Source organism: Pieris brassicae, chromosome 1 (assembly GCF_905147105.1).
Source record: "Pieris brassicae chromosome 1, ilPieBrab1.1, whole genome shotgun sequence".
NCBI lineage: Eukaryota > Metazoa > Arthropoda > Insecta > Lepidoptera > Pieridae > Pieris > Pieris brassicae.
Genome location: NC_059665.1, coordinates 5,039,548 through 5,055,077, shown reverse-complemented (window position 1 = coordinate 5,055,077; position 15,530 = coordinate 5,039,548). Strand labels below are relative to the sequence as shown.

Here is a 15,530-nt window from a genome sequence, read left to right as displayed (position 1 = left end):
AATCTCTTTTCAGTATCAACGATGCTTTATAAATAATTTTGTTGTTAACAATAATGATTATGTGGACAAAGAAAGTCTTTGAAACCCAAAGTTTGCGCTATTTTAATATGGGCTAGTTGGCACTGTTTGGCAAAAGAATAGCCACAAAGGACGTGCAAACAGATTGTACGTCTAATGAACACTGCACAAAGCAATACACTTAACAAATTACGCTAACATTCCGGGTCTTCGTACATTTTCGATGTTTTTTTACAGCGAAATCTTCTATGTGTAATTAACTTCTAAGATTTTAAAATCTATTAAAGCAACTTAACAATTTTGTGTGCTGAATTCATAAGTTCGTGCTTTACGGCCTGTATTATCACGGTTTAACGTAACAAGCTATATTGAATTTGTAAAAAAAAATATCTTTTTAGTAATTCTTATTATATTATTTATCGATATCTACATAAAATATAATTAATAATAGTATACTTAATTATATTTTACATTATTATCTTTAATGACTTAAGTATCCATTATTTTTAATATATCGTTTATACCATTCAAGCTGAGGCTTTTACAACTCGTCGTTACCTTTATACAAGCTATACAAAGGAAAATCTAGTCTGAAAATAACATACCCGTGATATGCGCAATGGCTGGTTTTGATCGAGGCCGCCGTGCATACGAAAACCCCACGGCGCGCCGCCTGTCAACTCCACTTCCTTTGATGTCATCGCAAAATTTTCACTTCATAGCTCCCATTCAAGCGAAGAGAATTTTGAAATACTTTTCCACACATCAATGGATTGCTTGTAATTACAAAACATATTTCAGTCATCGATGCATCTTCGTCGATATTCGCTTTCAATCTGAAACAAAAATAACTGATCAATATTGATAGGTGAAATAAGCCTCTACGAAATAGAATTTATAGCTCTTAACCACAACGTTAACAATCGTTCTAAATATAAGCTAATACTTCAGGTTTAATGCTTTCAATATTAAATAGAAACCCGGATTTTCTCAATCATAAGAATTTTACTCATTCGCTTATTAGAGTTATTGGTATCTTAGATATTTGAATTTGAAACTATTAAACAGCGCATTATTGGCAATAAAAAACAAGCAATAGTTGCAAGTAGACTAGTAATCGGTGCTAAGTATTGTAAATTATAAAATAAATTTAAAGACGATTTTAAACATAAAACTTCCAACAAGTGACATTGAAGTCCGCACCAATACGTGCCCTAGACTATAAATCCATGGACTTATGTCAAAATTTTCGACATTTTAATATAACAAAGGAGTGAATGAATGGACAGATCTTCACGTAAAATTTGGTTTAAAATAATGGCTCAGATACTGAACCAGAAATAGCAATGACAGCTATATGTTAGGTTATTTAGAGAGCCCTTACGTAAGCTAATATCAATGTTACAGTAAATGCAGGTATATTTAGTTTAAAGACCAGTTTAATTCCTCTTAAACATTGGCAGTAAAAAAACGTTCAAATCTTGATACTCAACCTCATTTTCAATCAGAAAGTACAACAGCGAAGTCTGTAGAAACATAAGAGCATTTTTAAGTGCCATCGTTATTCAAATGAAATACAATATTTTCTCCATCTTTTCAATATAAAAGGCTTCCTAGAACTTATCAGTGGGAATCCGTATAAATGAAGAAACATTGATTGAGTTTTGAAGTTCAATTTCCTTATTCAAATTACATTTATCACTGCAACACACCGCTGAATTCGTTTAATGTAAATAAAAATATTGATGATTTTGTAAACACCTTGTTTGTGTCCTTTTTTAGGTTTAATGATGTCCGTATAGGACTAGGATTTAGTTTTAATGTATCGAACCTGAACCCGAATTTTTTTTTGCACGATCTTTAACAATTTTGACAGTTCTCTAAGATTAGAAGAGATACGAAGTAGAATATGGACAGTCTTTTGAAAATATTTTCGAGTTGTACAGTAAAAATTTTATGCAAACTAGTTTGTTTCGGTTAATATCTGGGTAAAGTGGTGAATCGTAAAGTTATATTTGTTAGGCCGAGGCCATTTTGCTTTATTATTTTCAGACTATGATCTCAACGATCTGAGTAGAAGGTCAAATTATCGAACTAGTATCGGCCCACAACTCCAGGTGTGTGGCGTATTAATTATAGTATGGTATATTATATTATAGTTATATCGAAAGCACACATACATATTTAACCGTCAAACCCAGCTTTATTATATTTAAAAGCTTGTTTAATAAGTTAATAAAATACGATGTTTATTAAGTCCTCTGTCATAGTTATTATTTATGTTAGTTATACGAGTTTGTAGTTAGAGCTGGTGCTTTCATCAACAAATAAATATCGCAATACAGTGAGAAAATTCTGCCAGCATTAAAGGTACACTGCCACAGGGACCAAACTTTTAAAATTTATTTTAGTTTTCTATATATCCATTTTTAATTACTATTTAGGTAGGTTTAGAATATTGTAAATACTATACGATTGTTTATAAATAGTGTTATAACGAAGAGATCTATAGCGTATATAGCAGGGGGTGAAGTAGTTACTTCACGTTAGTTAGATAGTTATCTAGACAAAAAAATTATCACGACCACTAACAACAGAGAGGATGATTAAGAAGAATCACTGTTGGCCTCGTGTCTTGAGCGTGCGTCTCTCAAACCAAGGGTCGTGTGTTCGAATCACAGCTGTGCGCTAATGGACTTTCTGCCTATGTACCCATTTAACACTCGCTCGTATGGTGAAGGAAACCGTTGTGAAAAAAATCCGGCACGCCTAAAACCAACTAATCGATGCCTATTAAGAAAAATTAATGATTATGAAACAGATACAGAAATCTGAGGATAAGGGCTTGTAGCGCCACTGTTTTTTTAATAGTTTGTAAAAATTATTAATCTCTCAGTGGCGCTACAATCGTTTATGCGCCTTAGTCTCCATCACAATAATCCTCCACGGGTCAAAAAAATGTATTTTCAAGATTAATATATGAAAATATTATCATAAAATAATAATATTAACGATTTTAAACGATACGAAAAATTTAGATCCAAGAACGTTTATTAAAGTATTATTAATCGGTTAATATACATGAGATGTTTGCTAACATTCCGTTCGAAATTATCCGCATACCGTCGTGAATTTAAGAATTAAGGAATTCTCATTAAATATCTTGAAGCAGTCATCCCTATATTATATAATTTTAAAAGCTACTTATAAAGATTAATTATATTAAATAGACACATAATTTAATCCTACTAGCAGTTTTATAAACAGATCAGGAATAGGCGCATAACCTAAGAAGTACGCACGACCAAAGATTGTTTGAGCTTTGGCATTCAAGAATTATTAATTATATTATTTTTCTATGATATATTAAATTCTTATAATATTGTAGGAGTCTGGATAGCAGATGCCCATTTATTACGAAAAATAATATGGGTAAAATTGCGATCATGCACGTGTGCCAATGGATCAGATCTTTTTCAGCTTTTAAACAGTAATATACAATACCTTTGGTTAACATAGCTTTTACACATTGAAAGAAAAAATTGAATATTAGACGTTTTGATTTGGAAATTTCTTTCGTCTTCCTTACTATTAAGGTTTAACGTCAAATCATATAATGGTTGAATCTTAGAAAAACACGAATTTTGTCGTGCTTGCATTAATACACTTATGCAATATGGAACTTGGAACATGTTCCAATTCGTTTAGTGAACATTTACCGGACTTTGTTCTTGTTCTTTTGTCCATGTTATCTACAAATAATTATTAATTATTCCACGTTTACTGTGAAACAGTTTTTTTAGATATTAATTACGCATGATCATTCTCACCAAATCAGGCCCATTCTATTATTGAATACGTTAATACGAAATACGGATAATAGATTTATAAATACATATAATATTTAAAAAAAATCTATATTAAGGTGTCGTTATACAGGTAAGAAAATACCCACCAGTAATTTAACTTAACGCACCTTAAATACGTTAAAGAAGATACGAAAAATAAATATGCCTAACTAAGAGATATGATACATATACGGATCGAGAAGGACAAAAAAAGCTGTGTGAGCCTGGGTATCCGGAAGCTATATCCAGGATGCTCCCTTCCCTCGGTGAAATAATATGCGCTGGTTCGGCTGTCGCGTGTCAGTATAATAAAAAAAAGGAATCCAATAATCGATAAGACTGAAACTAGCACTTACCATCAACAGTGGCGTATCTCACTCCAAACACTGGATCCTTCAATGATGAATTAAAAAAAGTAAATGCTATACGGTATGCGGTATATATTTAGTGCGCATGCGACAGCGGTTAAAATTTAACTCTCTTGCGCCATTACCCCGGGACACCACCTACCATCTCCGGTTCGTGTGTCAAAGTCAAATCGACAACTGTCATCCTTCTTTCATAGACACCGATTTAGCGCGAACAGTGACCATGCATGCTGTAAAGCACGCGAAACGTCGGAAAATTTTAAAATTATGTAAATAATTATAGGTTTATAATAATACAAATAGCTTAAATCCGGTATAAAAAAACATTGTTTTCTTTCAAAATATAGAATACCCATAATAGTAGTATATCAGGCGCACGATACAGTTTATAAAGTTCCACCAATGTTGCTTAACGGTGTTTTTCTTTATGCAATAGGAGGCATAGGGGCAGGACTCCAGGAGTTTCATCTGATGTTCAGGTGTTGTTTTCATTTCGGTTATAAACGTCGCGTATTAATTCTTGTAATCGAAAAAGTGCAACGCGCTGTCGCGTTACGATGAAACATTGACGTAGTGCTTGTTATAATGTACTTAATTAAGACGAGGTTTTGTCTTTATAATTTAAATTTATTAAGTTTATGCTGTCATCTCCAAATATTATTGAAATTAAAACCCAAAACGAGCAATTACTAGTGGGTTTACCTAAAAAAGAAAGAGATCGATGCTCAGACCTGGAAACTATTATTCATTAACTTAAATAACGAATAGCTTAGCTCAAACTAAAAGTAGACCAGCCCTTGAAACAAAAAAAGTATTTAAAAATAATGGCATGGAATGCTAAAAAATCTACCTTATTGAATATAATTTTATGCTTAACACAGCATACTAATTAATTCATAATATAAGTTTTTAAACCGCGCTGTACGCTGCCCACCCGATAATGTAACCACACATCAGACTGTCCATCTGTTTGGGTAAAATGTTATTTTATTTATTTCGGTTATAAATGCAAATATTTTTTTCTCATTTACAACGTTTATTTTGTAAATACGAAATTAATATTAGGCCGACAACATACTCGCTATTCTAGACACTGCGTCCATTAGCAACGGTATCACCTAACCTGCCCTTTGTTTTATCCTCCTGTAAATAATATCGGACGATATTATAACACAATTTCTATTATTTTGATGTGGTAATTTTTGTCAAGACAGCATTAAAGTATATATTGTCACAGAAAAAAACTAAAGCATACATATACGAGATTTATAACGTAACGTTTGAGCCAGGTAAGCCGCAACACAGGCAAGTGTTGAGGTTTACCTGTCTATGTCAATTTTGTCTGGTTATGTGATAACGATAGACCTCTCTGACTGTTCGTAGATTTTGGGTAAAATTGTCACATAGCATAGCATAGCATACATGTCCCATTGGATTGAAATGTTTTATATAATAAACATGATTTTGTCTCTTATAAATGAAGTGAAGCGATGAAAATAGCCTGATGCAAACCCGATTTATTACGAACGCTCATTCAGAAAATAAAATTCTTTGCCTAGTTAAAACGATTTATTGCTTTTATCAACTGGATGAATCGACATCGGCTCTAGAATCTCAGGTTTGCACCTGTTCAGTGATTAATTTATCCGTATCAATAAAATACAAGGATTTAACTGGATTCAGACCGAGCTTTACTAACTACATTAAGGGAGATATTTTAAATTTCTAATTATATATCTAAAACGGGAACTTAAATCTAAAAACCTTTTTTTTTTCAAAGAACTGTCAAAAGTGTATCTTAACTTAGTCACTTTTTAACGAGTTATATCATATTTCGGCCATATAATACGCAGAGGCGATGAGAACTTGGAAAAACTGATCGTGTTTAGTAACACAGAAGGCAAATGACCACTTCGCCGATCATCAACCAGATGGACCGATGAAATGAAAAGCTCATCATCATCAAAACTATTAAACGTCATTTAAATTGTCATCAAAGCTAATTGATAAGACATTCCCTATTCACACCTTCATAACCGTCGCATTGTATGTAAATAAACCCCAGAGAACGGAAACACTGAAAGGCATTTAAATCAGTACGCGCCTTAAAGGGGTGTCACTCACTGATATGGCCCTGAAAAGGGTTCGGAACATACTATTATAGAGATCTGGGAGTAAGGAAACAGGGGTAATAAATATCAAAGGTCGATCACCTCATTTTTTCACAGAGGGGTGTTATAAGACTTGTATTTGTCTGACGGTCTACCGATTTATATAATGCATTCAGCTGGTTTAGAGTTGCCAACCATTATCTGTTGAAATCTGATGTTTTTCCTAAATCATCAATTTATATAAATCACATTGTAGGTAGATATGTAAGAGGCTTCCGGTCTGCAATTTAATAGTCTAAACTTCTACAGTCGCACTCTTCATTTCTGAAGGTCGTGTTAGTGGCCACTAACTTCTTTGGTGAGCCTCTGCGCCTGGGTAAGTACCCGTAAGGGCTTTTACTTGTTCGGTCCAGTGAGTAGGGGATCGGCCTCGAGGTCACTCTGCTAATCACGATGAGCTTTTCTAGACTTTCTGTATATCTTTGTTTTACATGTCCAAAAAAAATCTTAGGATGCGTTAGTAACAAATTGTCGAATGACGATTTTTTACCTTAACTTAACTCTAACCGTCTTAGTATTCACACGTTCAGGGAATCGTTTAGAATCGGCCTCCAACACCACATTTGCAGATGTCGGTATTTTCCAGGATTCAGCGCTATAAAGGATCGGTAATACCAGACTCTCAACCAATTTCTTCTTTATTTTTAAGAAAATATTCAGGTCCTTCCATAAACACAACTTTTTTCATTGCGTCTGGTCATCTGGGATGTTCTTCGGTTTTCGTTTTTACTTCCTCCTTGACTGTTTATCAGGGAACCGAGGTATATAAAATCGCCTACTATTTCGAAGTTTTTCAGTTTACCAATGCGTGTGAGTTTTCCTGATTTATCGATTATCGTCACTTTAGTTTTGGATTTATTTATGTGTATAAATCTATTCAATATTAAGTAAAAATCTTGTGAGTGATAAGAAAAGTGATAGAATTAACCTACATACTAATCACCAATTACTTAATATGTCAAACAAGAGTGCGCAATTATAACGAATTTAAGGCCGCCGCGTGTGACGCCTACTTGCCTATAATAAGGAAAGTACATAGGTAACACTTATTGCTAAAATTAAAAAGAAATTTGCTAGCCGTGCGAAACCGGAACCGCTGGTTATCAATATAAATCAACAAGGATTTTCGAACCTGCAATATTTTTACCACAGATCACGAATCGTTTATTTTCGAGGCATATATCAAAACCGACTACTCTTTGATCAACGTGCAGCTTTGCTTTTTCCTTTTTTTAGTTTTGCTACAATAGCGAGCTGCAGCACAAACGAGTCTTAAATTTTAGTCTACCTTGAATATATTTTAACTAATTCTAGTCTGATATAATCGTTCTAAATTTAAAAGTGACTTTGTTTATTGTTACACACATACAACAAACAACATCTACGCATCTAATGCCATCCAATACACAATGATCTTTATACCGGCAATTATTTGACCGGGAACTATCGCAATCCTAGAAATCATTCCAGGTTTCATCCGCACTACCTCGATGGTAGGAAGTCTTCCACAGTCGGCTTTTCTAGATATATGATTTTGTGACTTGGCATGATGTGAAATCAACTTTCAGTGGATCTTTCCTGGAAGATCCAGACAAAGAAAGTACACCTCTTCAAGGCCGCTATCGCTCTTAACATGGGAGTCTACGGGCTGCGGCAGCTACCTCTTATTATACCCTGCGTAACCTCGCTGGCATATCATATAAAAAAATATAAAATATTAATAGCTAGGCAGTATAACTAAAGTTTCGTCTTGGATCCTATTTATCTAAGAATATAATTCAAAATCCTAATTATGTAAAATGGTATGATCAACTTCAAAATACATAATTAAAGTCCCTCTCGACGCGTTTCTTGAATAATCCACCCAGACAATTTTTCCCCAATTAATTGAATACCGAACCTGCGGGGTGTCATATAAAGCAAGCCATAGACGCTGGAGACGTAAGTAATTAGGTCACGTTACATTTTCGTGTTTTAATTATTGATTTGTACTACGAAACACGAGTTTATTTGTGTAATGGACTGAGCATCGTCCAGTGATTGATAGGTTTATTTAAGTCGGCTTGCGTCAAAATGTCGGTACGAAGATCCCGAGATGAGTCACGGAGCATTACGTTAATCGAAGGTTATAATTAACTCTGCAGTTGTTTTACAACTCAGGTTATTTAGATGACCTAATGACGTTTTCAGCTATTTCAAAATATATAAAATGTAGCTATTGACTGCGGCTGTCGTGAGTAAACATTGAACATGACGAGTTTCCATACGTTTATACCTTTCAACTGTATATAGTTACTTTGCCAAAAAGAGAATAGAAATTATGTCAAAATTTGTTTAATGCGATAAATATGCATTATACGTAATATGTATTACCAACACTATTTTTAATAAAACGTATATCGTTTGTACTAACATCTTCAGTATACTTATCAATAATTAAAAAACAACCTATACTGACTGACACACAAAGTTCCAAATAAATATATATAAATAAAAATAACTTTTAATTAGATGGAAGGATGTTTGTTATTTAATGCACAATTATTCTCAACAAATGTCGCTCTTAACCATTTGGGTCGTCCTCTCTTGTGAAACCAACGAAGGAGTGGAATTCCTTGCCTCTTCAATATTTCCCAAAGAACATAGGTTCATTCACACGCCACCTAAATGAGCATATTCGAGACAGGCGTGCCAATAGGCCGCATATCATTTAATATTAGGTGGGATTACGGCCAAGCGTCTGTCCAGTTCTGTATAAAAAAATATATTATCCTGAATATCTACTATGGAAGTATTTTGAAAATTCCACTCCAAAGGTACAGTACAGTAATACGAGGGAGGTACACCGCAGTCAATTCCTATAAATATAGTTTATGAACACGAGAGATCTAGGACCTATTCCAAAATCTTTGATGACTATGAATCCATTAAAGGGATAATTCCCTTTGGTATAACCTGACAATAATTGTATAAGATAATAATAATTAACACTTGTTCATTTCCTTTCTATTCATACAGGATTGAAGAGGGTTTACCCAAGATAACACTTTATTTCGTTGAACACAAATATTATAGCCCCTTTTTTTTAAATAAATCTCTAATTAAATTTAATAAAAGTATTTGTACCATAAAGAACGGTTTGGTGGCCGTCGATATACAATTTTATACTAGAATAATAAGCCCTGACGAGCGAGCGAGGTATGAAGTACATACCTCGTTACAATATCTTACCAGGAAGAAAGGCACACAATATTATCAGCCGTAAGGATTTGGAGAAATTCTATTAGTTTGGGAACAAAGAGAGGTTAGACTGATGCTAATACCTTGCCTCACGATAGTTCTCATAAACGCACTAAACACTCACTATAAAATTCTTAATAGTGGACGTAACTGTTATAAGTTATAATTAACGAAAAATATATTTCAAAATAAAAATGTGTCAAACGTAACCCTAGTAAATCTCAACAATGACTTAACTAATAAATGTGACAATCGGCCGAGAAAAAATATTATGGATTATGGATCATCAAAATTTATTAAATTGAAATTATGTATTTCGAATAGTATTCATGTATGACAAAACTTTCATAAGATGGAAGTGAGCTTAGAACGAAAGACCTACGAAACACAAAACGTTCAACTGTCATATAATTGGAGCCTATCATTATTCAAACGCTATAAGGTCTCTCAATCACCTATTGACAATCTATTTAGATGAACAACTTTGCCAGCTAAAAATATATTGATTTAAAAATCTAGTTAATTGTTTATATTATTAGTAGAAAAATATTTTAATCCATTAAAGCATTAATGTTTTCTTATAGATATAAAAAAGATTGCACGTGAAAAATTAAAGCTACGAAATTCGTGCGCCGGTCAGCAGGGACAACTAAACAAAATCTCAAGAGTTTGATTCCAGCCGTATTTCTAGGACAATGAGCACATTTTCCGTAGTTTTCGCAATGACCACTGGGGTTGCTTTAGGAATTTTATTGCTTCCAACTTGCCTAATGATCCTGCGAGGGATCTAGGGGCCTCGACTTTATCCCGTGTTTTTGTTATTTACCTGTTTATTTCTACGTGATAAGTTTAAACAGGGTTTACAACTTAATTTCTCAAAATAACTTTTATATTATGGTATGCCATCTGAATTCTATATTCATTACTCTTGTTCAATGCATATTCTCTGTATTGTATCGTACTGTCCAACTTTGCTGGTATAATAAAATTAGTAGTTGCAACGGAAACATTATTTCATAACATTCTTATACAATACAACTTTAAATCTAGAAACCTAATAAAAATTATATCTATATGACTTTCCAATGTCTGTATGCTCAGGTCTGCGCAAAAAATTTAATGAGATTTTTATAAATAGTACGTCTATTTATAAAAAATCTCAAAAATTCAAGAAGGAAATGTCCTATAGTAAAAAATCCGTTTTCCGTCGTCTGATTGCTTAGATCTTTTAAAATATGCTTTCCTGTTATCACGCCAACGAAAACGGACAACATCTAGTATAGAATAAAAGTTATGCGTGTGTACGAAGAATGCGTGTGGCGGTTTCCATATGGAACTGTAAATTAGGTCAATCTGGATTAGTTGCTCGTATGTAAACATCCGTGCGTGTACGTTCTATTTGAGCAAAAATAAGGCGGACAAAGGACTCATCAATAGCCGTAGAACTCTTGCTAATGAAGTTGAAGTTGTTTATAAAAGTTTATTTTGATTCAATGCGGACTTTGTCGTTGGGTTTGAGTAGAAACATTTATAAGTGTATACTTTATTAATACAAAGGAATTTAATTGTATAGGTTTGCGTATGATGATTTTATGAATGTACTTTAATATGGAGAATACCATCATTGTACATCCTTTAATGTAAGAAATTTTAAGTAGAAGGTGTGTAGAGCTTTAATGGTATTGAAATCTTTATATACGGATTGAGATACTGAGCTACCAATAAAAAAATTGTATGGTCTTAAAGTATTAAACTTTAGAGTAAGAATTACACAATAGTCCCATTGTGGTTAATAATTTTATATTCGAAATAATTCTGATTTGGGATTCATAGTTGGGTTTGTCGTAGTGTTATTTTGTAAGTTTTAATTTTTTTTTAAGTTTTAAATTGGTCCACTACCTACTTCCACGTCATTTCTATATTTAACATCTTATGCTTAGTGAAGACATCCTATCAATATTTTTAACAAGCTAATTTCTATGTGTCTCTCAAGTGTATTCCCAAGATTCTTGCAGTAATCAAGCTATATGCGGCGATCAGTCTTATCGCTTGTAATTGCAATCATAATTACGAACAGATGGTGTAATTCCGCTGCGAGATCTGGTTATATGTAAGACTCCTTGTACTCCGTTTAGTCATTGAACTACTAATGCAGTTTAGTCCTTTCTACATTTTAAACCGAGCAAAACAGAGACATCCTTTACTCTAAGTCATATCCGTACCGTACGTAGTCATTACGTATTGAAATTGTTTTATTATATTGTTAACCCAGCGGTACGACAACTCATGTCATTATTAATTATTTTTTCTGGGTACTGCTGTGACTCTCTTCGACGATTTCTCTGTACTAAGATATGCCGGTATCCTCACGATGTTTTCTTCACTACACAAACATCTTTAAATTTGTTTCTTTTTTATAGAACAGGGGCCAAACGCGTAGGAGGCTCATCTGATGTTAAGTGATACCGCCGCCCATGGACACTCTCAATGCCGTAAGGCTTGCGAGTTTGTTGCCCAGCTTTTATTTTATGAACATATAATAGAAATATGCATTGATTGCATATTCCTATGCAGTTGAACATCAATGCAATGAAGAAGGTTGAGTTCGTACATTATTATATTATAAAAGTACTTATGTATTTTGACTCTCTGCCTGATTATATACATTTTAGACCTAAATCCTAGACTAAAACGTAGTTATTTATCAATTTACATGGCATTTGCTTGTCTTTTATGTCGAAAATGTGTGCCTGAAACACTTTAATAAAATGATATATTAAAGAGTACAGCTATAGTTTCGGTCCAGTATATCGAATGTTCAGACAGTGAAAAGGGTTGGGTCAGCAATAGATAAGAGAGCAGTTAGGAACGTCTTTGCCAGATCGTAAAGCCATTCCATGGGACCCTACTTATCAAGATATCTTTGTTCAAATTTCAATTTGAAATGAATCCATGAAACTCTATACGATTATCTCGGAACGGGATATATTCTATGAATTTTAAGATTCGTCTAACCTTAGCCTGCTTTCTGCTATAAATTGTTTATGTAATTTCGCGATGAAGTATGTGCTATTTTTAAAGAGAACTTTATAAACCAGTGCTGAATCTAAGGCAAAATGTTTAGTACAGAATCACCGTGGTTTCTATATTACCGCTTTACCAATAATCTCTCCTTTGAAAGATTAAAACGGCCCATTGCAAACGCGCCAACATAGAGAAAAGGAAATAAAAAGCGTGTCCTGATATCGATTAAAGTAAGACCAGAAAGTATGTACGAGTAGTTTCTAGAAAAATCTGCAAATAATAAGTGATTATTGTTCGTAGATTTTAGCAAATTTTTAAGTAAGGCCCGCAATATCGCTTAAGCGTGTAGGTATAATAGGGACACTTACCTCGAAAGCCTTATTAGTATCGTTTACAATGTCCTTATTTTATAAATATTTTCATTACATTTAAAGAAAATACAACGAATTTCAACATCGGGCACACTATAGTTACAATTATTCTTAAAATAAGGTGGTTTGGATTTTTGCAATATTATTGACAAACGGAAATTTTAAATTATAATAATTAAAGCATCCACAAATTATGCAATATAAATAAATAAGTACTAATAATATCGCAACAGGTCAACGAAATTAGTAGGTACCGAACAGTGGCTTATTATAACTAGATCTAAATGATTGGTCGACACCAAAGGCTTTATAGAACAACGGTTCTTGGTAATAACGAAATAACAAGGCGTGCGATAATTACAATTAATTAAGGGTAATTTAAAGTAATAGCGGTTGATAATGTTTGAACTTATGTTTAGGGCCACCTAAAGAGCCGTTTCTCATATATTCTTCAAGAAATAAAATCATTATTTTAAAATTTACTATTTTGCTTAGACATATACGACTTGTTATCAAGATTAGCCATAAAAAATTAAATTAAATATACAAATTCTAACGACATTACAGTCTAACTACACATAATATTGCACCAGTCGTACTCGTAAGAATATTGGTTACAAAATCGCGCGTGATGGCATAATAATTGATCTTATTACTGAGATGTAAATGGATATGACTAAGGTCTAAACTAATTAGCTCTCAGACCCAGAGAAGAATTATGTATAAATCGAGTGCATATATACTACAATTTAATTGAAATATGAACTACGAAACTAACTAAACGTGGTGTGATTGAAATTTATTCTATTATTATTAATGGATCTATGAAAAATCACCTTAGGTATTATATTATTTACGTGATTTTTAATATTATTTGTTACATTTTATATTGTTTTTAACGTACCTGATATCCTGATTCCTGTTGAGATTTATTGATGTATTAAATAATTACACTCAACTTATCTCTATCGTACGTCTTACACTGAATTAATTTTATCCGTGCGAATACAATCAAGAACTACATCACTGTTCCAAATTACGAAACGCGAGTCAGTCTCACTCGAAGCCGGCTACACTGTTGTCTTTCAATACATAAACAAACCGACTAGCAAACTGAAGCTAGCTACGAATACCGGCATTACCACATGTTCTACAAACGCTCATCTGAAAATATTCACAGAAATCTTTAATTACGAGCCGAATATCAAAGACATCTAATTCGTTTGGTATATCTACCCGAATACAAGGAAGTAATAGGTTATTTATAGACCGTTTCAGCCTAATAAAAAGATAAGTAAATTTTAAAGGGAACACCGAGTAGGGGTCATATTAACGCTAGCGGCGTGACGTACGGACAGCTTCCGCGGCTGCGCTTTAAGGGGCAGGCGCCGTTCACATCTGGACCAATTTGTACACTGTGACCTTGCAACAGAGTTCATTTAAAAATGCATTGTTTTACCTAGGAGCTTATCTAATTCTGCTTTTGAATTTTCCACTTTAAATAGAGGTGATAAGGTCGATTTTCAAACCTTTGGTACAGATACTGCATGGGGGCCTAATATGTGATAGTAGTAAGCGCACCCCTCATGTCGTATAGGATTTCCAGCGGCGAGCATTTTATTATTCCAAACACGTAGGAACTTTATACTTGGATTACAAAAGAATTTAATATATCTAGCACAAAATTGCTATCGTACCAATAATTGCTATGACATGTGTTTTGGTATTAATGCGAAAGTATGGAAGCATGTTAATCAAACACATCATAACGTCTGATAATATAGATAGATTATAGCTATGAATACATAAGTTACTTTCGAGCTAAATATTATACTAAGTGTCTAAGATCAGCTAGTTTCAGTTTCAAGAAACCCATTAGCCTTAGGTCCATATTCGTATCTCAAGTCACAGTCTCGTCTTGAGCCCTGTCAAATTTCATACAGTTAAAATGATTTGTCAGTCCTTGAAACTAGATTAGTGTTGTTACTTTAGCCCTTCGGCTCTAGACCTTGATTAATAATGCATTGGTCTAACGTGTTGTGGAAGAATTGAGAATTGTAATGCCAAAACTTACAAAAGAAATTGTTTAGTAGAAACTAAGAATGCTTGAAATAACTTTTCCGTAAAAACATGTAAGGCTTCTTAGTTTATTTTTACTTTGAAGGCATTATCTCTAGAATTTAAGGATCGCACTAAAATATCAATCTAAAGAACATTAAACAAAATGTCAACAATGCATTTGAGCTCAACGTTACGCCTGAAAAGTTCTGAAATTTGTATCAAAAAATTAAGCTAACAGTCAAGACTAAACATTAATTTTAGTCATTAGATGTGACGATATAGATATACCTGGCAGCCCTAACGTTGCGACTTAGATATGGCAAACATTTAAAATTAATTTAAAAATTGAAATCTGTAAATATTTCCCAACCTTATTCATAAAATCTTTAGATAAAATGGTGCAATTACAATGATGATTTTTATGTTAAG

The 15,530-nt window shown here is 33.3% G+C and overlaps 1 protein-coding gene across 1 annotated transcript in view; it reads right to left on the bottom strand.

The window, feature by feature from the left end:
- LOC123710488 (sorbin and SH3 domain-containing protein 1) overlaps positions 1 to 14,102 on the bottom strand; it is a 111,314-nt gene extending 97,212 nt beyond the window's left edge. Inside the window, exons 1-2 of the mRNA XM_045662500.1 lie at positions 13,945 to 14,102; positions 624 to 854 (exon numbers count right to left, since the gene is read on the bottom strand). Of these exons, the coding sequence (XP_045518456.1) occupies positions 624 to 719 (96 nt within the window). The 5' untranslated portion in view covers positions 720 to 854; positions 13,945 to 14,102. The remainder of the gene's footprint in view (positions 1 to 623; positions 855 to 13,944) is intronic.
- Positions 14,103 to 15,530: the final 1,428 nt, after the last annotated feature.